General features: G+C 39.1%; 1 protein-coding gene across 4 annotated transcripts in view; it reads right to left on the reverse strand.

The window, feature by feature from the left end:
• Nucleotides 1-22,588, reverse strand: part of LOC127364657 (rho GTPase-activating protein 26) — a 91,822-nt gene that overhangs the window by 30,829 nt on the left and 38,405 nt on the right. For all 4 annotated transcript variants that reach the window (XM_051402343.1, XM_051402345.1, XM_051402344.1 and 1 more), the window contains 11 exons: nt 14,052-14,147; nt 12,087-12,148; nt 11,757-11,828; nt 6,401-6,502; nt 6,186-6,296; nt 5,628-5,732; nt 5,172-5,301; nt 4,601-4,701; nt 2,857-2,951; nt 1,374-1,452; nt 53-89 (listed from right to left, as the gene is read on the reverse strand). In XM_051402343.1, the coding sequence (XP_051258303.1) occupies nt 53-89; nt 1,374-1,452; nt 2,857-2,951; nt 4,601-4,701; nt 5,172-5,301; nt 5,628-5,732; nt 6,186-6,296; nt 6,401-6,502; nt 11,757-11,828; nt 12,087-12,148; nt 14,052-14,147 (990 nt within the window). The remainder of the gene's footprint in view (nt 1-52; nt 90-1,373; nt 1,453-2,856; nt 2,952-4,600; nt 4,702-5,171; nt 5,302-5,627; nt 5,733-6,185; nt 6,297-6,400; nt 6,503-11,756; nt 11,829-12,086; nt 12,149-14,051; nt 14,148-22,588) is intronic.

Raw genomic sequence — 22,588 nt, forward strand, 5'->3', positions numbered from 1 at the left:
AATCCAATGCCACTGAATAAACAGTTAATTGATACCAATTAAAGCTACTTACTGCCTTCAGCCTGATTGTCTTTGTTCAGATTGTAGACCTGCAAAAAAATAAAAATAAACATCAACTCCTTTAGCTAGAACATGATTTACAACTAATGAGGGCATGAGATATTTGTACATTACATTAGTAGTCAACATTTCAAACAAAAAAACAAATCAAACTCACCCCCATTATATTCTGTTGTGCTGTGCCTATTATGCTTTGAATGCTTGTTAGCAAATGCTGCACATTTCAATTATGAGAAACCTGAATACATTACCTGGGGTATATCAGGATATTGAGTAACATAAACAAATGTCACATGTATTGTTGGTTTTTGCAATCAGCATAAGTTCAGTTTCCATGGCAATGGTGAGAATATTTTGGCTAGGTTAGGGCTCTGTGCACACATTTATACCTGAGATTAATTTAAAAAGCACTTAAAAACCTGCAAGTTAGAATTCATTTTTTCCACATTAAAATAATAAACTGACTATAAAATACTGTAAATATAAAACTGTCTGTGACAGTGTGTCCTTATGTTCAAATCCACCCCATTTTGGCTCACACAGGATGAAATGTACATCGATGGCAAGTTTGTATTGATTATCCTGGTGAAGGTACAGCAGCAGCCACAGAAGAGGGAAGTCTGATGAGCTTAAGTGAAACATGAACATTATGTGTTTTAGTACAGATCGCCTGAGCTAAGCAACTGCTTGTTCAAGCTTGCAGTGGATTTATGGATGCTGATTACCTTTGAACGTTTGAATGTAGACATGAGGATGAGGGAGGTGTTGGGACATGAACTTGACTAAATGGTGTGTGCAGTGTGGAAAGCAGCACTAACACACACTTCCAGCCTTGGGTTGATGCTGTATATTAAGATGGTATAAACCCCAGTGTTGGGGAGCCTGGCTGTCAGTCAACTTTCCAATTAGGAAAATAAACAACAACATTATCTATGGGTTAATGGCTCCATGTCAGTGGTTCCCAAACTTTTTTTAGCTTGTGGCTCTTCAAATGAAAGTGTCTACTTGCAAGTCCTCATCACAGGTTGCATACTGTATACCTCCTCAGATTGTTTTAGTGTTAGGGGCCTAGAGTAGCTAAACTGTATTTCACAACAAAAAGATTGGAGAAAAGTGTTGCATTTCCTTCCTTCCTCATTAACTGTTTAAGTGAGGCTTACACAACAACCAATTGTCACGCTGCCAATCCACATATCAATATGAGTTATGTGTTTCTCTCTCTCTCTCTCTCTCTCTCTCTCTCTCTCTCTCTCTCTCCCTCTCTCTCCCTCTCTCTCCCTCTCTCCCTCTCTCTGGTAACCGTGGTAACCTACCGGTTCTCTCCCATCCATGGCCTCCATCCACAACCTGCGGTCTTCTTCTGACAGTGCCTGCATAGTGATCACTCCCGGCCTTCACACAAAAACACAACATTGTCCGTTTAATGCAGTCAACAAATCTCACAAATACTGGCCAAAACAAACACAAACATAAACATGCAAACACATACATGCAGCAGCATACGCCTTTAAAACAAACTACAGTTGTAATCACAACATCACACTTAAAACTAAGAGCTTCTCAAATGAACAAATTCTTCTGTATTTTTTGAACCAACTGTTAGATGATGATTGAATTGATTGATTGAAAATCAGTATTCAGTATTAAATAAGTTAAAATACCACTGCTACTCATCAAATGACACAGTTGTTTATAAAGAATCTCTGCATAAAATCTCATACTTCTCATACTCACAAACACATGATGATTAATTCAACTAAAGCAACTAAGATATATTACCCTGATATAGTAAACCTTCAGTGTGAGCACGCAAGCGCACACACACACACACACCCTCATTAGTCAAGTCTATTCCAATCTTCTATAGGTTTCCAATCAGTCCTATACAATCTGTCACTCAGGCAGGGCACTCACCTTCAACTGTCACCACTACAGCACTACAACCTTCCTCCCGCACGCTGATCTACAGACTGTCCTTCAATCATGACATACCACCCAGCATACAATCACACTCATACATACACACTTACGTACTGAATGTGCAGACACATTCTGTACCCCGGTGGACAGTTACACAGAAATACACGCAAACCAACACACGCGAAGGAATGCAAACATTTGCTGCATAAATTACATCATTAAATGTATTTATGGTAGTCTGTGCAACAACCACACAAATTGTTTGTGTAAACAACCCACTAGAGCAAACGTCTTTGCTTGCTTTAGCCATCCCTTATACCACTTTAGAGACAAACAAACACACACCAACAGATGCATACCAAACAGTAAGAATATAAATAAAGGCACAATGGGGGAACGGGAAACATAGAGGATGAGATGATGACAAGGTGACTGGATTTGATGGGGGAAGGTTGAAGTTGAGGAGGAGTAGACAAGGGAGGGCAGAGGGAAAAGGAGGAAGGAGGAGGAGGAGTGTAGGAAGTGAAACACGGCAAGGGGCTGAGCCCGTGAGAACAAACAGCCATGAATTAACTGAGCACCCCCATGTGTCTGTTAGGTGTAATTACACCACATACAAAAAAAAACATTGATTGGTGATGCTTCCATGACTTTTCTATAACTGCCTGATTTTTCCTTCCACAATATTCTGGAGATGTGACAATGGAAACGATGGAAAAGCTGCAAGTAAAATGCCTTAAAAATAGACACAGGAAAGCACTGCTGTTGCATTACACGCATGTGGGGTACAGTTTGCAACTTGAATAAGAGATAAAGTGAGATAAAGTAATGTGAAAGGGAACCAGTTTGAACAAACACACACACTCACTCACTCACCTGTCAACAGCCTCCACATCAAAACAAAACCTCTTTTCTATTGAGTCGGTCTTTCTCCTGGTGCAGGACTTGAGCATGAAGCTCTCTTCTTCTCCCTGACGAAGAGAGTGTAAAAGAAGTATTTAAATATCATTTGTATTTAGGCATAAGTGCATAGATGAGAGGCAAACCTACTGGTATCACACAATAAGAAGAGAAGAATCCTGAAACAAGCAACTGGATGTTGAACTCTGACAGATGAATCAAAACACAAGGTCAGTTTTTTGTACAATTTCAATAATAAGGACTCACTCTCCTTCCCCTCATGTTGGAGAGCGACTGAAACAGACAGCGTTTCCAACTCTCAATTGGAAGCACATTGAGAGGATAACACTTTAAGTGTGAGGTGGGCAACAACACAAATCTCTGCAGGAACTGACAAACAAGAAAGGAGCTTGCAACAGAAAAATATGTATAAATAGGTACTAAGAGATGTGGTGTTACCGTACCATCTTGGAGTTATATAAGCACTTAAAAGGATTTGAGCATTATCTCATCACAGACTGAACCCTGTCGCACACTGTTTATGAGACACTAAGTCACAGGTTCAAATTCATTTTGAGGCAATATTTTTAAATTTCTGTCCCTCATAATACTTTACTAACACGAACACAAACATTCACTGTAAAGGAGAGGAGTAAAAACAGCAAGTCCCCATATTTTAACTAATGTTGAGTGATATTCACCATGTGTATGTTATAGCCCCAGAAGACGGAAACAATGCTGAGCCCATCTTTCATAAGACGTGTGTTAATTTATTTATTCCGTTTTGATTTTTTGAATCAATTTTATTTAGATTTTTTTAAATATAAAGATACTGTGTGATAAAGCAGCATATGTACATTCCCACTTCATATACATTCAACATATATACAAACCTTTTAAGACCGGTTCTCTTTCTATAAAACATCAACAGGCCTAGGTCTGATGATGTGTTATGTTCTTGCTGTCCCACTCTGTTGAAAAGCTTTCTCATATGTTGTGTGTCTACTTTTATTTCAGTACTGCTCCTTTAGAGAACAGGCCCGAGCTCGCATTCGCTTTGGGTTATTCTGCATGTAGGTGGAGAGGGTGATAACACACAAAGTCATGCTGCTTACTCACAACATCTAATCACTCATCTATTGAGGATGGGAGAAACTGTTATCGCACTCTCCCTGTATGACTGTACACCGGTGTAAAACGGTGCCTTGCGTCACAAACGCTTATCGTCTCGATACTGAAGGACTGACGCAGAACCTGACATTTTCGGTTGATCATTTAAAAACTGTTTTCCGCTCTCAAAACTTCACTGTAGCTTCCCTTAAAAAAATCTCTTGACATTGTGTTGCGTTTTGGGAAATATACCCGAACACACACTGAGAGCTTGTTGTGCTCAACAGTGAGCTGAGTGTGTTAATGAGAGTTGGAGAGCTGCCCACTGGGATGAACTGGATGAGAACCAACTGCAAATCAGACAACATGATGATAGGCTGAAGTGACACACAAAATAGGTGTGTGTGTGTGTGTGTGTTTGTGTCTGCATATGAGGGTGTCTGTGTGTCTGGAACATTTGTGTGAACTTGACTATGTATGTTTCTACTGCTATAAAGATTTATGTAAGTATCATGTTTTGTTTCCTACTGACATATAGATATAAATATAGAAAGCTAGACAAATGGATATCCTGGATGTTAACCTTATCTGTGTAGCCAAAGCAACTCACCATTTTCCCTCCTGATTTAGGGTCAAACAGGACCATGGTGACCCTCTTGGGCTCACGATGGTACGTACAGTAGTACTTCACCCAGGTAGATACAAATGAGCCTGAGGGAGAGAAAGAGGAGACAGATGAAGAGAGGGAAGGTTAAAAACGAAAACACAGAGAAAACAGTGATGTCAAATGGTCAGAGAAGAACAGAGACAGAGGCAGGAGGAGGGGGAGACAGGGTTAAAGCAAAAGAAAAAAAGGATGAGTCTTAGTCATGCCTGCTTTAGTTACCGTGGTAACCGCACGCGGTCAGAGCTGCTGTCACGTCTCCAACAGATCAGACTTGACTTCGTCAACCATAGGTTCATTATGGTTTGTTTGTTCTGCTGCTCTTGACGTGTGTGTGTGTGTGTGTGTGTGTGTGTGTGTGTGTGTCTGTGTGTCTGTGTGAGCCAAACAACATGCCCCCAACATGCACGTACTGTGCCTACACACACCCTCCCACCCGACTACTCATTCATGTTTCAATTATGCCCTCAGGAAGGTCTAACATGTACATACACATGTAACGTGTGCTGATACATACGCTTCTCCTGTACAAACAGGTATCCCTCCATGGTATGCTGGCTGACACTCTTGTGTTCATGTGGGTTCTCCTTCATCTTCCTCATCAGACACTCCACCTCCGACCGCGTGCTCTCAAAACGGTTCCTCGTCTGTCAACACAAGGACACAGGTGCACACGCCTTAGGCCTTTCAGTCTGATACCGAGGAAGCTTTAAGTGCAACAGCAGCACATGACAACCTATTCTTCAGCAAAGTGAGAAGTACATTTTAATTACGGAAAAAACTAGGAATGCTCATTGCTACAACTTCTGAAAATTCAAGCTTCTGTTTTTTAAAAACAAATAAAAACAAGCATTTTCAGAACCGCCATGTTTTCAACTGCCCTATGTTTTAGATTTTTTACTGCATAAATCTACATTTACGTGCCATGCTCAAGGTTATGATGATCTTGTGCTCTGTTTATGTGTGACCTTACATTCTGTATGCTGATGGTGAGATCAGTCTTGAAATGGTTGAAGTCCTTTGCCAGCTCATAGCCATGGTGATAGTAGGTGAACAGGCCTTGGAGAAAGGCCAACAGCTGAGGGAAGAGATGTAGTGAAAGGAAGAAACGGAGTGGATAAAGATAACAAAAAGGTGGAAGAAAGAGACGAGAGAAGGTTGAGGATTTGGAGGAAGTGAGAAAAAAGTGTGAAAGAAGGAAGACAAAACACAGGTGGGTTAGTGAACAGGGTGAAGAGGAGATATTTTATTTAGCAGATTCATAGAACAAAACGTTAGGAGAGTTTGTAACTATGTACTGTATAAATGCCAAAAAAAATGACCAATTCTGAAATAACCCAAAATTGAATATTTTAAAATACCAAACAGAGACGATGAATTAGACTTACTTTACTACAGCGTTAAAAGTCATGGGCGTGTGTCTTTATTTCCTCAGTAACTACCACTGAGGTGCCTTTGAGCAAGGGACCACAACCTAAAGAAAACGCTGTTTGCTAAGAGTTTATAAATGACATAAAAGAAGTCATCTTACAGGCTCCACGAAGTCAAACATCTTCCTCTCTTGGACCTCCTGCACCTTGAAGACGTACTCCAGAGAAACGGCGTAGAAATGCTGCCGTACATTATCTACCTGGTTGTCCGCCTGCAACGGGGAAGGAAATTAGGAAAACTGATATTCATGGAAAAAAAATATATATCACACATAATACGACCAATCAAGCTGTAAACTCAGACACAACATCTTACCTCATGTAGATGTGACTCTTTCTTCCTTGCTGAAAGGCTAAGGTGCTTCTCGAGCACTGCACAATACTTCTCTGTCTCTTTGTCATATTTTTTCTTGGCTTCCTGTAACAGATACAACAAAAACTTAAAGATTAAAACTTTTATTTGAGTGACAGATCTAGCTTCTTCTTATCTAACTCAACTCCTGTGGGACTTGTGCGGTGTTAATAGACCAAACGATTATTTTTTCCTCATTATATTGACATGGTTTTTGCAAGTAATTTGATTAGTGAGACCCCTTGTGTAGCTGGACAAAAACTGACTCAATGTTTTTACATAGCTTTTACATAATATTTTCCATTTTTCATGGAGTCCTCTGGAGAACACAGCTGCTTATTAAACAACAGACTGTTTCATCAGAGCTGAGATCATTGACTTAAGACAGATAGATGGACGATAAACCAGGGACAGATAGAGAAGGGCGTGTGTTTCTGCTGGACTGAAAAATACTGAGACAAACTCGAAAAGTGTCCAAGAAGATCAAAGAAAAACAAATACCACCTGCCAGCTGATTTCTTTTCTGACCGTATTCTAATGGTTGTCACGTTAGGATCATTAAACTTTAATGTAATTCAAGCCAGTTGAAAGGAGACATATGGATATCAGTAAAGAGGGAGAGAGAGGGAAAATGAGAGGTGGAGTGAACACATAAACAGAGCAGGGGCAGATCAGGGTGGGTCCTACTCTGTCAGAGAGGCCCTGGGGTGTTATTACTGTACATCTGCCCCGGCCTGTTAACATTATTTCATTTCTTTATCCCAGACTCATAACATGACCGGGCTGGAACATCACAAAGAAGCTCAAAAACATGGCACATACTAACAGATTCAGAGTACTTTGAAAACACTCAAAATCAACTTTATTAGTTTACTAAAAGAAGACAACCTTAGTGTATTAGGCAATTAAGCACTTTAATAATTTCATTAAGTAAAAAATTCTGGTTCCACTTATTAAATGTGAGGCCTTGCTGCTTCTCTGTTTTCAATGTAATCAGTGCAAAAGCCAATAATAGACAATAATAATAATAAATAATAGATAATAAATAATAATAATAGTTTGTAATGCCAGTTCAACCACTATCCACATTTTTATATAAATGATAACTATTCTAGTGATTCAAGCTTAAATTAACAGAAGTATTGCTGACAAAATGATACATCCTATAATCTGTCCTGTGGGGACCAATGAGCTCTAAGCACATAAACCGGAATCCTGATGTGAGCCAAACTACCGTTTACCAATTCTATTTTAATTTCCATCTTAAAAGGACCAGTTTGTAGGATTTACTGGCATCTAGCAGTGAAGTTGCAGATAACTGGACACAGCTCGCGTCTGTATTTGATGACCTTGCAATGAGAATGGGCTGTGAAGTGTGTTTGAAACTATGGTGCCCAAAACCCACAAAAAACACAAAATGCGGTATCTACAGCCAGTGTTTGGTTTGTCTGGGCTACTATAGAAACATGGCGGTTCAAACGTGGCGGACCCATGGCGTCTGTAGATAAAAACGGTTCATTCTGAGGTAACAACACCACAACAATTACTATATTCAGGTGATTATACACTAATGAAAACATACCTATGAATATCATATTCCATTACTGCCATTAGAGCCCACTGGTTGTTACACACTGGACCTTTAACTTCACTGATGCCAGTTGGGAAATATGCCGATATTGTGTATACTCTAATGCACATTTGTTAACCATGGAAGATATCTTTAATATCTGTGGTTTTGTAAAGTGCCTAATAATTAGGCCATTGACCTTTATCATGGAAGATATTTTGACATGTCACAGTAGGAAAAACACTTGCATCAACGATAAAAGGGAACAATGGCTGAATTCCATTTAGCTAATTCAGTTTCAAGGCCCTGGTGTTGTTCATGCTGGCTCATAGATACTTGAATAGAACAGAGCCATTGTTAATTTTATTAGTACTAAATGTGCTTTTCTTCTATGACAAGTCAAAATGTCTGTTGTGAAAAAGGCCAACTGTGGGTAATGTTGTAAATCAATGAGCAGCACTTTTTTATGGTATTTCGGGATTTACAGGATTTCAACATGATGAATTGCCTTCACCGGTGATGACTGTACTTTGCCGTATTAACCAGTCTTTGTGTGTTTGTGTGAATCCCAACTCTAAAGATATCGATAAGATCAGTAAAAACAACAAAATAGTGTCTCATCAGTCTGAACTCTGACAATCCCATGATGTCAACCCCGGTTGCAGTCACATGACACAGGTGTTTCATAGCCAAGCTGAAATCAGCAAGAAGAGTCCTCAGGGCCAGAGGAGGAACAGACAGCAGCTGCAGAATGCATTAGAGATGATGAACGTTCCCCTAAACAACAAGGCCTCTGTTTAAAGTCTGCCTCTTTCATTTTTTCATATTCACTGAGGAAATCATGTCTGAAATGACTGTTGCTGCAACCATCTCCTGTGTGTCCCTCGTTAGGGGTTTCATTACATAATTTTAACTCAAAATAAATTTTACATAATCAACAGAAGGAAGCCTGAATGTCTGAGAGCAATTTACAAATTGCATACCTGGCACAAATGGAGTGTTTTCTATCAATCATTGTTGTTTTTTTTTAACCAAATCTCCAGAAAAAGAGGCATTTAAATTGGTTTACTTTACTAGTTATTTCCATCCTCGACCAGCAGGTGGCAATCCCATCCCAGTGTGACTGCTAACTGGTGATTTTCCTTGCCTTTCTTCCAGAAGAGTAAAGTGAATGAAATGTTTTGATTCAGGATCATGCTCTGTCACCAGAGTGACTCATCACAGCTACAATTAAGTTTGACTCTACACTCCGCTGCTCCGTCATGTCAACAATTACTACTAAGTCCCACTGAAACATGAAGCCAACCAATACATCATCACTCCCTGCCTGTTTCTGCCTACAGCACATGGCATGAAACTTTTTTATAAACATTCCCTTTATTGGCACTTTTTTTCACTGACAGTAAAAGAAATTAAAAATATCCTTAACAGAATCAGCATCTTCTGTTCCCGTAAACGGATAGAAACACTCATGCATCGCTGACTGAGATACTCTGATCGCTTCCATTTGTCAACCTAAATAAGTTGTTATTCAAACTTAAATTCATAGAAGGAATACTAATGCACATATTTATCACCAAAAAGACAAAATCTGAATATAATTTTCATATCTAACTCCACTTAATGAACAGAGTAAGTAAATACATGATAATATAAATCATACATTTTGCTTATGTGTGTGTTTCTGTAGGCAGTTCTTTACGACTGGATCTAATTCGTGACATTTAATAACACCTTTCCAAAATCAGTGCAGCAGTAGATCTTTTGCGAAGACTTTATACTGAATGCGTTCATTCAGAAAGGTTTCTATTGTTGTTGCAAGACTGATGTATTTGTTTGTTTTACATGGGCCTCACACTAGCAGCTTTGTGCCCTTCAGAGTGCAGGAGTGCCAGTCTCATGTCGGTCTTAAAAGCAGTGTTGTGCTATTTATGCTTGCCGTGCATGTTGAAGGAATTTAGTTACTTATGCAACGCGTTTTTTGAGACATCTGCCACAATTTAATTTGCCCGAATTCCACTGTGAATATGATTAGAACCTGGGCTAGGGTTCTCTTTAAATAAACTGTTTTAACTCCTCCTGTGTCAGAGTGCTGCCAGCTCCGGAGCTTTAGGACAAGGTGAAACTGCGCCTGGCGAAGATGTTGTCAGTTCTTTTAGGGCTAAACTGGGATTAGAACATCGCTCATGGTGACCTAACTACACAGATAATGCGTTCACTTCTTAATCTGGCCACCATGTCACAATCAAACCATGACCTGCTATATGGGGATGGATTAGCAGAGTATACACTAATAACACATTCAATACTGCATGTATCGGGGGAACCCCTGTGGCTACTCATCTAGATCCTATGGCTAATGACTGCACAGAGTAAGTGCACCATGACCTGCTGTAAGGAGATTTAAAACACGGCATACAACATGGGGCAAGGGATTATCAAAAAATGTACAGTATAATACTTATCCTTTAACTGGAAATATTGTAGAATTTGTTGTTAAAAGTCTACAGAGCAAAAAAAAAATCAAATGAGCAAAATATTTATATAGTAAAATCTTAGAGTTAACATTCTCCTGTTTACCTGCTTGCTTACTTTTTCATGTACCATGTTTCCATACTCTCTTGTACATTCAGTTGAAGATTTATACCCACTGAAACACTATACCGGCTATGACATGAGGGAGCTCTGCTGGCCTATGAGACGCCCCCACCCGACTGGAAACCAGTGATTTAGGACAGGATTATGAATTCCTCTAATCTCCAATCCAGGTCATGTAGTGGTGGTTCAGACCTTGATAGACAGTCATGGACAATCATTCATGGAGAGAAGGGAGACCCCGAGACATGCGGTCAATATTAGGTAGAAGTATTTACACATAAGCTTTTTATTACAAGTCTGTCTTAACAGGACTTTCCTAAACGTTGTCGATGCAAGATCAATGTGTGGCAACTGAGATGGTGAACTTCACAATAAGTTAACACTTACAGGTATGCAGTATTGGCAAAATGTCATACCATGACATTAGATATGCTATACTTTATAGCATTATCTTTTTCTGAAGTCTTTACTTCTAGTAAAGCTTTCAGTCAAATACACTATAATTCTTTAATTCAGTGTGTATATATCTGTGATCACTCAATATAAAAAAAAGATGCGTTATAAAAGTATTCCAAAATGATTTATCAATATGCTTAAAATCACAGTATATTGAACATCCCTATTACCTCCTAGGGAAATACTGTAATTATCCTGCATTGAGATGGATCTCACTGGAACTTTAATTTGTGACAATAGTTTTACAAATGGTGGTGATGCAGAGGTGCCAGTGTCCCCCTGCCAGTCCTCCATTAAAGTGTCAAAGGTTGCACATCAATTAAAAACAGCCGCAGGGTTGAGATCTTACTACTGAACAGTCGTCATTATAAAGCAGAGCTCCAAAATCTGATTGGATGAATCGCATTTGAAGCTTTTGTAAAACAGCTTATAAATACCAATATCTGTCACTGCTCAACAGTCCAGTGTACAAATACATATCAATATCAAATTTAACTAAAAACTACTGCATATTATTATCAACTGTGTTTTAGGTGGCACTGCGTCTACCAGTGTCCTTCTAGAAGCTGCAGAAGCACTGAAAGGATATTATTGATTTACTGATTTATGTTTTCCTGCCAGCATGTCAGTACTGATGCACAGTACATGTGTAGCGACTATCACCAGTCCTGTGTCTGTGCAGTGTTGCCTCCTTACCTTGGCTGCACTGATCTGTTCTTTCCTGAACCGCTCCAGAGGCATAATCAGCACATCGTTGGCATTCTCGATCTGGGGGCACACACAGACACACACACACACGCAAGCCTATTTGTGAATATTATATGATGCGAGAAATCACTTTCTAGGAATTAGGGGTGTGAGAAAATATAGAAACTAATCCACTGACAATTTCTCAGTTTACCAAAATCAAAAAATCTAAAGCATTCCCTTTTTTTAATAAATTTTAATAATTGACTTAGAGGGGTCAGCCCCATCATCCTCCCATCAACCACCTATAATATTCCTTACAATTTGTTTGTCACTCACCATGCGTGTCCTCTCATCCTCCAGGTTCTGTAGGACCGCGGCGAACTCCTGCAGAGACTTGGCTAAGGACCGACATCGGAAGAGAGAGAGACATAAAAGACAGGGAGATAATTGGAAAGAGAGGCGGAGACAGAAATTTGTTATTTCAAATAGTGATGAAGAGAGACATTCAAGTACAGGCAAACAGAAACAGGGAGTGTTTGAAGAAAGTTGGCACGAGGTGGTGGGGATGAAGCTTTGTTTCTGCTCTTGGACTTCTCACAATTTTTTCTAAACTCATGACACAGCAGAGTAATTAACTGGAAATGAAACCGCAATTTATATGGTTTGTTTCTATGGTGCTTTCACAGTGAGCACAGCTCAGTGCTCATTTCCCCACTCGCTGGCAGGCGAGGCATGGCTACATTGTTTTGGGTCAGAGTTTCCACTTCGATTGCCTCCGTCCCTGTCCAACACTTCACACACACTCTTAGTTCTTCATACACAGTGAGCACATATACATACTGGCATGTAAAAATCAATCACACATGCATGCTGATAGACAGTGGAGCCCAAGTGTATTCCTTTATCATCTCATGATAACACACACACACACACACACACACACACACACACACACACACACACACACACACACACACTCTGCTTTTCAACATCAGACTTCAAGCTTTGGCTCTTGGAAGTTAGATCCAACTATAAAGGGAGCAGAACCTCAGGACTATGCAAGGAATCCATTGAAAAACAGTACAATCCTTTAGAAATGCTTGTAAAAAGCAGTACAACATTTCAGTGAGCTAAATCACATATTCTTAATCAATCTTGTAGAATAATAAAAATGTGATACTGAGAGAACAGATAACACATAAGATACTGACCAAGTAAAACTATCACTATTTGTGGGCTATTTTTACATTGCTTTGTAAGAAATCATTATCCTTCTTTTCAATTAATAAAAGTCATTTCTTTTAACTGATACGCTGTAGATCTCTTTGGAGTAAAATCGTCAATGTATCACAGAGAAGAAATGAGTTCTGACATGAGTATAAGTATGAATATCCTAAAATCAACAGTGCCGTGGTGCAGCCCAGTTGAGCATCAAGCTGTTCAGGAAAGATAGCTGGGGTTAGTTAAACAACAGTAGTGGGTGGGTCAGGCCAGTGAGGAGCTGCAGCCTGCACAGACAGGGCCAGGCAGCATGAGAGGGTGTGGTGACTGCTGTATGTTTCACAGCAGGGTGTTTGGACAGCGACAGAAAGAGAACTGCAAGGCCTGGATGAGTTCATGGAACTAAGAATTATATTCTCATGAACACCAATATGTTTGGGTCAGAATGGAGTTTATAACACTGGTTGGAGAGAAGGGAGTAGTTGACATCAGAAAAGAAAAACAGGATATGTACAACAGGCTTAAGCAAGAGCTATGAAACAGGTCACTTTTAATAAGATAGTTTATTATGTTTTTATTATAGAGGAAGGAAACCTATACTGTACATTGTAATCTTGGCTGTATATCTCAAGTAAATAAAGTTTTTATTATGGACAATGAGCAGAAATCTACGCTGTAAACTGGCCTGTGGATCTTATGTCATCTGCACAACACATGCCCCTGATGCTGCTGGGGAAAAAACACCGATTTATTGTTGCACATTTTATAATGACAACAGAAGGTGAAGAGTAAGAATTAGGCTTGTGCACAATTAGACTATTAGAAAAATGTTTACTCTTCTTTAGGTACTTAAGTCAGAGACAGGCCTGGCAGTTGAACTGTCATGACTTTTCATATGACTAGGCATAATTGGATTGTTATGGCTTCCTATATAAGCCCTGAAAACCAAGCTGGCCTTTAAATCAGTGCTGATATGACTGTTCTATTTCAGCAACTATAAATGAGAAAGCATTGTCTGCAATCTATTTACAGGCAATACTGGTACAGAGACAATATTCAATTTCATATCAGCAATCTCACCTATGCATATCTCATCATCCGTCTCGGCATCTCCAATACACTGGAATTTAAACTCGTTGAGAGAGTCAGCAAACTTCCTCTTGGCCGTTGACAGACCTGAGAGAATGGAGGGAAAAGAAAAAGAGGCTGTTAGGTTTACTATAGGATACTTTAGAGACTGCATGCTTTTTTTAGCAAAAGCCATAGTTCAGGTTTAGTGCACCTTATTCTGTGGGAGTTCATATTTATTCAGTCACCAAGTGTAAATACTCATTTAAGGCATCACATTCTTACTTTTAACTTTGGTTACCTGGCCTAAACACATGTAAAAACACCCGTGTAAGAGAATATGATCGAAAGTGGCTAAACGTGAACGGGCGGATACTGTGTAGTAGATCCCCAGTGGCGTTAGTGATGAAGGTTGACAGCTCCTACATTTTTGCGGAGGTTTTTTTGTGTGTGCGCATGTGAGGGTGTGCTGAAAAGTGCAAAAAGTTCCATTAAACTTAAAGTCACATTAGCCAAGTGAGGCAGTGAAAGGCCTCGGACAGATGGATGCCTTTCAAATAATACATGAGGCGCTAAGAGCTCCTAGGAGACAGACACTCACGGCGAGTTTGGCTTCCCCTCCATTTAAACTCAAGGCAGGGTCACCTTCACAGCCATATTTCCTGTTGTTGGAGTGGCAGAGGTCAGCCACATATACAATTTTTGTGAAATCACAAAAATTTTAACATGATGTCCATCTTTATTGGTGCTTTGGCTAATTATTCCTTTACTTTCATGGTTAACGTTAAAGAGTAACAATGTGATGAGGTCAACCCCAACAGGGAAATCCAACTGTTCCAGTAGTTTCTGTCCTCCTCTAGAGAGGAAAAGGAGAGAAACTACACAAAACGTACACAAGCAAACATGTGTTTCAGTGGCGTTTTGTATACTACTATGAATAGAACTTGTAAATGAAATCCAGACAAGAAATGAAGAAGAGAAAGAAAAGAGAGGATGGATCAAGACTCTCATGGAAAGACAGATGGGAGTCAGGGAAAGGACAGCGAGTGTAGAGAGAAGACAGACGGAGTGTAATTGGCCATGTTTAGGTAAATACCACAGGTCTTCCATGTAGATCTGTGGGTGTGTGCACACGTTTGGAAAGAGCCGTTGCAGCTTGCCAGTCAGAGAAATAAAACACAGGCCTCGCAGCTCCTGCATGTGCTGCCAGTAACACATGCTGGCAGACACACACACACACACACACACACACACACACACACACACACACACACACACACACACACACACACACACACACACACACACACACACACACACACACACACACACACACACACACACACACACACACACACACACACCACTGTCTCCCTTGGGACTGACTCAGAAAAACATCGTAGGATGTCAGTCATGAGTGAGTCACAAAGGCTCTGTAGCGTCAAAATAACTAAAGTATGACCAAACTGAGACCACACTCCTAACTTCAAGGATAAACTGTGGTTTTACAGTACCAGTGTCCAGTAACAAAAAAAGAAAAAGTTCGTCTAGTAGTACCCTAATATCCTGTATTTTCTAACAATTCGTTCAACAACAGTAATCCTAGGCTGTGACACATTATAATAAAATAAAAACTATATCAAAGTTGAAAAGCAAACGAAAAACTGGAGTGAGATACAACCAATGTGGACCGTGCTAGAAATCCTACAATCAACTATTGCATTGAAAAGTTTTGTATAAAAAAAAAAAAATCAATGATATTTCAGTTTCTGCCTGCGAAAAAGAACCTGCTACAACTCTGACACAGTTTATAGTGAATAGACACAGTGAATAGGCACAGCAGTTCCTCACTCACTTGTGGTATTGTGTTCCACTTGAAAATGTGTTTAGGTTGAAGACAGCAGGGCCTAAAAGCTGTGCCCTGCTCTTTGAAGCTGCCTGCATGTGCATCAACAGCTTTAAAAGTCAGACAGGTCAGCACCTGGCAAAGTCATCTGTAAAATACTAGTAGTGACTTAACAACCAAGTGAAAGCCCTGCAGATGTATCAGGAAGTTATTGTACCGTAACTGTTAATAATTCACTGTAAGAGAAAGAAATATTAAGGACAATGTAGGGAAAGATTATTTTGCACGTTCATGTTTTGCTTATTTTGTACTGATGTATAGTTGTATAAAGATTTTGGGGACTGTATAACTTTCATTACCAAAAATCGGCCACCTTACATTGTTAGTTAATGAGGTTGCACTGACAACAGGTATAAACAGTCATTATTTTCAGCATGGGTGGCCTGACGTGTGACTGATGTCATGCTCTGCACCCACTGAGCTACACACAACTATATCTACAATGCCCTCCCCTCCCTCTCACTTCTCTGCTCTGTTTTTGGCGTCCGTCTCTCTTTCCTCTCCTCTCCGCCACTGACAGTTCCTCTCAGCACCTTCCGAGTGAAACATCCCCATCGTTTTTTAATTTCTTCACTCTGGCTCCAGCCACACTCTCCATGCTCTCCTTCATAAACATCAAAACCAACCACACGCCATAGAGTAGGAAAACAGAAGGGAATTTAAAGAAAGTACAGCCCCAGATACACTCACACTGTTATATATCATCAGTTTATGACTGTATGTGTATTCTAATAGTTACTGTGCGACAGTAAAACAGTCGTCCACTTCTACTTAATTTTATCGTTTCATACATTTTGTTCTGCCAACAGCAGTTGGTTTCACTTAAACATGCTGTTGCTAGTAGCAACCCCAAGTGGCACAGTTCTCCAGCAGACATTGACAGACATATTTTATCTACTCCTCAAATGCCCTTGTTGGAACATTATCTATTAATACTCTTTTATTACAGCTGCTTTGCTATTTAGTAGTTTTTAGTTTTTCTATGAGCAGCTCTAATGAAGCAAGCTGTCTGGAGCTAATGTTTTAACATTTTAAGTAACAGCTGAATTAAGCTGCCACTGGGATAACTGTATCAATATTTTTATGTATTTTGTACAACATAATGCTGATATTTCACTGGTGTAACTTTTGTTTCTTCCCGACATGAAACTCAGTATAACCAGTTTGAGTAGTAGTTGCTAGTCTGTACTTGAATCCAGTTTCCTTGTTACTGTAATAATATATAATTATAATTTTTACAACATCTTTGGTCTGACTCTTGTTTATAGAATTTGAATGATTTGTAATCACATACATTACATTTTCAAATTTTTTCTAATTAACTTTTCTGTCTAATACTGTTATCACAGTTTTACAACTGCTTCCAGTGAAATCATATCATATACTGAGTTGAGTGTGCATACATTTTTTCTCTAAATAGTTATCTAAAAGTGACGGATAAATGGTTAAAATGGCTAAAACTAACAGTTAACAGTTAAAAGATATTCAGAATTCAAACAATATTTGTGTGAGTTATCATTCACACATTTGGAACATGATTGGTGGTGTTGATGAAGGGGTATCTGAGTTCATCTGACAGGACTATTAGGGTACATCTGAAAAAAAGGTTGTGAATCACTGTATTAAAGCAGCAGCTTTTTCAACTAAGCTCAAGTGTTTTTAGATCCTTAAACAGCCACAATTCAAGCTTAAACAAAAGGGATTGATTCCCTGTTTGGTTTGATAGTCTATAGTTACTCACTGCTGAAATGAAACTGCTTCCATTAACTGAAATCATTATTCCTTCCTGTTTTGTTTTTTTTGTTTGTTTTTTTTTAACTAATGCTTTCTTATCAGCTCAGAAAACACCTAAAGTGTTGATTCTGGAGAATGTTAGAAACCACTCACTTCTGATTTTAAACTTTACCCACTTCTGCAAATACGTTACTTAAGTTAATGATTACACATATATCTGTGTAAAAATGTCATTAAACAGGACCAGAGGAAAATCCTTTTTAGAAATCTCATCTTAGATTTAAACTTTTACTAAACTTACTAAAACCAGCACACAAGAACTCCCCTTTAAAAATGCAAACCTGGACACTGTCCAGACCATACCATTATATTTTACATGGGAATTAAAATATACAGTACTTACCACAGCTTATACATCAGGTTAATACCAAAAAGAAAGCACTAAACACCTTTAAGAGTGAACACATTAGTAGTTATATAGTAATGGAATCCTAATGTATGACCGTGTGAAAAGTGAAAAATGGAAAGTGAGTTGCTTTATGTATTGTGTATACTATAATGACTTTGGAGAGTGAGTTTCAAGAAATGGCTCAACAAATCCCTAAAACAGTTGGACCATTTAGTCCTCACTTTGATTTGTAACCTAATAGAAAAATCAACAATATATCTTTTCAGTGATATATAAATATTTTGCAGTACACATTAATGTATACACTTCAATCTGGATATGGTTTATATAAATATGTGGTGTTGTGTTGCATCATAAGGCAACACATTCTACACCATGGGAAATATTATATTAATGGCTGATTTGTCCTTCCTTCCTTGTGTTTTCAGATCACTGCAATAATGATCAGCAATACCATTGCAGTGTGTGCAGAATTATATTATGTCTGTATTATTGTTCATACTATTGTTTGTCAGTTACCTGATAGTGTTGCTAACAAAATAGTAAGAAGCTTCCAAATTTTACAAGGTCCAAGCTGTATTTACATACATCCCTTATCTCATTTGTGCTGGCACACTGAGTGAATACCCTGATGACTGTGAAGTATGACTTTATTCTACTTTGGAAACAATGAACTCCAAACTGTGATGAAAAACAAACTCAAGCATTCATTTGTGTTTAGCTTTCTTGCCCTTGTAGGATGTCTCACTGTACATTTTGGCAAACGATGTGATGAGGTAACATAAGAATTTTTTCTGGCTCTTACATGCAGATACATCATGCATGTCATATCGCTCCCCATAGCCACGTTCTCAATAGATGCTGCCAACAGCAGCGCGCTCCGGCGCACGCAAACACACATATATTTTCATACATCTGTGCACACTCGCACATCGGCCCAAAGCAGGGCTCCCAGCTCACTCAAACTGTGTTTCTAAATCAAAAGCACATTGTTGGCCTATATGATTCTGTAGGATCTCGCCAACACAAATGAATTACTATAAAACAAAGAAGGAATTACATGCCACAACAAGTACATTGTCCAGAAAAGCTTTTGGGAAAGAGAATGTCTACTTACAGATGTAGCGAGCACTGATGCCTTACCATTTATGGTACGTATTTCGATGCAGTGATTCACAAGTTCAAGTCCCACATAAAAGATATCTTGCAAATGTGTGGATAGAAGTAACATCAAAAGTATTACAAGGACTGGATATTCATAGGATCATATTACTGATAACCTCTGGTGTGCACTTGATAGTCACTAATTGCAGCAAAAAATAAATAAAATACCGTGATACCTTGGGATATTTATGGCAAGATACCACAAGGGAAAGAGTGTAGAGAGTGTTTAGAGTTAATTTTGGTGAAGAGAGCTGCTAATGTACTATCTATCCAGGGGCCTTCAATGGCATTGACATTGATTTTTATCCTTTTTTTTTTTTATCCTTGTAGTAGAGAGATGACAAGAAATGAGGGAGGGAAAGATGCAACGCTCGAACTGGGGTCGGTGTCCTAATCTTTAGGCTAGAGGGCCACCCTGACATTGGTTATTTCTGACTATTTCTGGCCCATTTGGACTTGACATACATTAATTAATGTGCACACAGAATTGAACTACATGTTATGTTGGCCCTGCTGCTAGAGCTGCATTCCATCATTGGTATTGCTGCGTAGGTCTGTTGATAAAGTGATAAAAATCAACCATTTGATGGAAAATATTTGAAATATTTTGAATATGAATATCAGATTTGCCTCTGAAAGATAAAAAGCCACATTGTTGGGGGTTTCCTGATGCAAGATGCATGGATGATGCTATGGTGCCACTGCTATTTACTATTTGTGTGTGCATGTATTTGTGTGTATGTGCGTGTGCGTGTGTGTGTGTGTGTTTCCACGTCCATGTCCAGGCAGGAAGGACAGCTAAGGACAGTGACAGCTATAAATAAAATGACCCTGTTGACACTCGCCTCCTCTTCCCCTTTTTTCTCGCACTTGTACGATAGAATTCCCCTCATTCTTCTCTCTTTCACATCCTCCTGAGCCCATGACAAAACCCAGAGGACACGCATACGAATAAACAAACAAACAGTGTCAAGTAATTACACACACGGAAACCCAGGACTTGGATATGAATAAATATTCTTGCACTCTATGCACACATTTAACACTTGCTGTGTCCATTAATACCTGTACATTTCTGTTATTCATACCACAGCGTACCTTAGAGAGCAATTCTAGAAGAAAAATGCAATTTTGCTCACTACGTTGATTGCCGAGGTCTGAGGAGGTGGCAAAAAACACAGATGTTTAGACAGGCTGTTAACAAACCCTCATGATAGTAGAGATGTCCTGACACCATTTTTTCCTTCCCGATACCGATACCAATTCCAATACCTGAACTTGGCATATCAGTCTATACCAAGTGACTTCGCTACCCTGGGCCAAAATGGCAAATAGGACACTTCTGATCTGTAGTTGAGTTCCTGTGCAATGAGGGATTATTTAATGTGCATTCACTTTTAAGTCCAAATAAAGCCATTTGGATAACTGAACCGCACACGAGCAATGGTATATGTTCCTAGATCTTAGCGATTACTTTGGTAGTATTACTTTGAGTACTTCACTATGCTTTGCTTCCATTTAATTGCCGCCCAACCCAAGTTGGTGGAACTGGTTTTGGATTCAGCATTGTGAAAAGTTCAGTACACAGTGTCAACACAACACATACAACAGACATTGTCGCAGTTAATAGAAATGATTGCCACAACTGCAACAATAAGATCCAAGTTATAATAAACAGGTATTGCATCCTTAAAAAATATTTCAGGTTCATCAACTAATCACTGTCACATACAAGGGGCTGATAGATTATCTGAACAAGACAATGGAGTGTCAAAAAGGGCAAAAAGCTATATTGTCACTCCTTTCTGGAGAGCTGATATTTCTTAAAGACCATTTGTCATGTGTAGCAATACTGGTGAGGGGAATCCTGCCAGCCTTAAATAGGCCCGTCACATGCCGTTTAATAATGACATTTGAGGGACAGTGGTTTAGATGCTGCTGGAATGAGGAATCCTGCTCACAAAAGTGCAGGGGAAAAGCACACACACAGACACAAACACAACACACATTGCACTGTAAGCTACACAAAAGGAATCTGTAATTAACCACAACCATGCAGCGGCACTGTACAACGGCTGCTATGTGTATTAACTCACAAACACACACATACATAGACGAAAGAATGGGCCTGTGTGATATCAACAGGATATCCAGCAGTAGCTTGAACTCTGCAGTAGCTTTGTTCCACAAGCATGTGAATAGAAACCCTATTCATCAAGTGAGACAACACACACACACACACACACACACACACACACACACACACACACACACACACATCCACACCATTCATCTGTGGGGACAAAGACAGATTTCAGTCTCCTCATCTAATTCTTTACATGACCCAGCAGTCAAGCAAGTAGAGAAATTCTCAATCATATAGTGAAAGACTGTAAAAGCATACTACACACAATTTATTTTTTAATAAAATCTTGTGATTTAACAAGATTTTACTTCTTAAGCTGGCTATATTGAAAGAACAATGGATTTACATATTCAAATGTGGAGGCAAAATGCAATGATCTACTCTCTATTGAGAAACTTTTGTTTCGATCTTAAAGAAATGTATGGTACAGTGTAAATGCTGCTTTGTGGTTGCCATTGTTCCAGTACCAACAGAAAAATGTGGCATTTGAATTTAATTTACTTCCACATGTGGCTTCAGACCAGTGAGTCTGCTGTATATAGATGTAACATTTGTTCACACGGTTCCAACTACTGTATGTTTCAAGTTAGTTGAAGAGGTTATGATGAAGTTTTGTAAGTGGGAACATGTTTTAGTACATGCACAAAAACGATCAACTTTGCGAGGCAGCTGGTCTCGAGAGATAACAAAATCACAAGATCTCATCCATCTTGCCAGGCTTCAATCTATACATTTTTGGCCGGTACAGGAACAATCAGCGCCCTTTGAGGAAGTACTGGAAGCTATGGAGGTGGTCACTAGATGTAATGCAACAAGAAGAAGGCACTGTTCATTAAACCACAATGGCAGCTCCAGTAGTGGTTCGTAAAGATGCTGCTAACATCAGTTAAATCAGAAATGGAGAGTATTTACTTATTGAAAGAAAAGCAAAGAACAGGACTGAAGGCTACTCGATGGAAAAGATGTTTCTCCTGACAGCATTTGGTCAGAGTTTGACAAAGTTATAGTGTTCCTTGATTAGGTTAGTTAAGTTCGCTCATGATAGACAGCTTCATCCAATCACCTGCCAAGTATTTCTTGTGCCTTCCACCAGTTCCTAATGACTATTTCCCAGATGATTCTGTGTAACAAAACATCTGGCAATGAACTGGCAGATTTAACAATGAACAAAAATCTGAAAAATTCAGAAA

The sequence above is a fragment of the Dicentrarchus labrax genome, unplaced genomic scaffold (assembly GCF_905237075.1).
Source record: "Dicentrarchus labrax unplaced genomic scaffold, dlabrax2021, whole genome shotgun sequence".
NCBI lineage: Eukaryota > Metazoa > Chordata > Actinopteri > Moronidae > Dicentrarchus > Dicentrarchus labrax.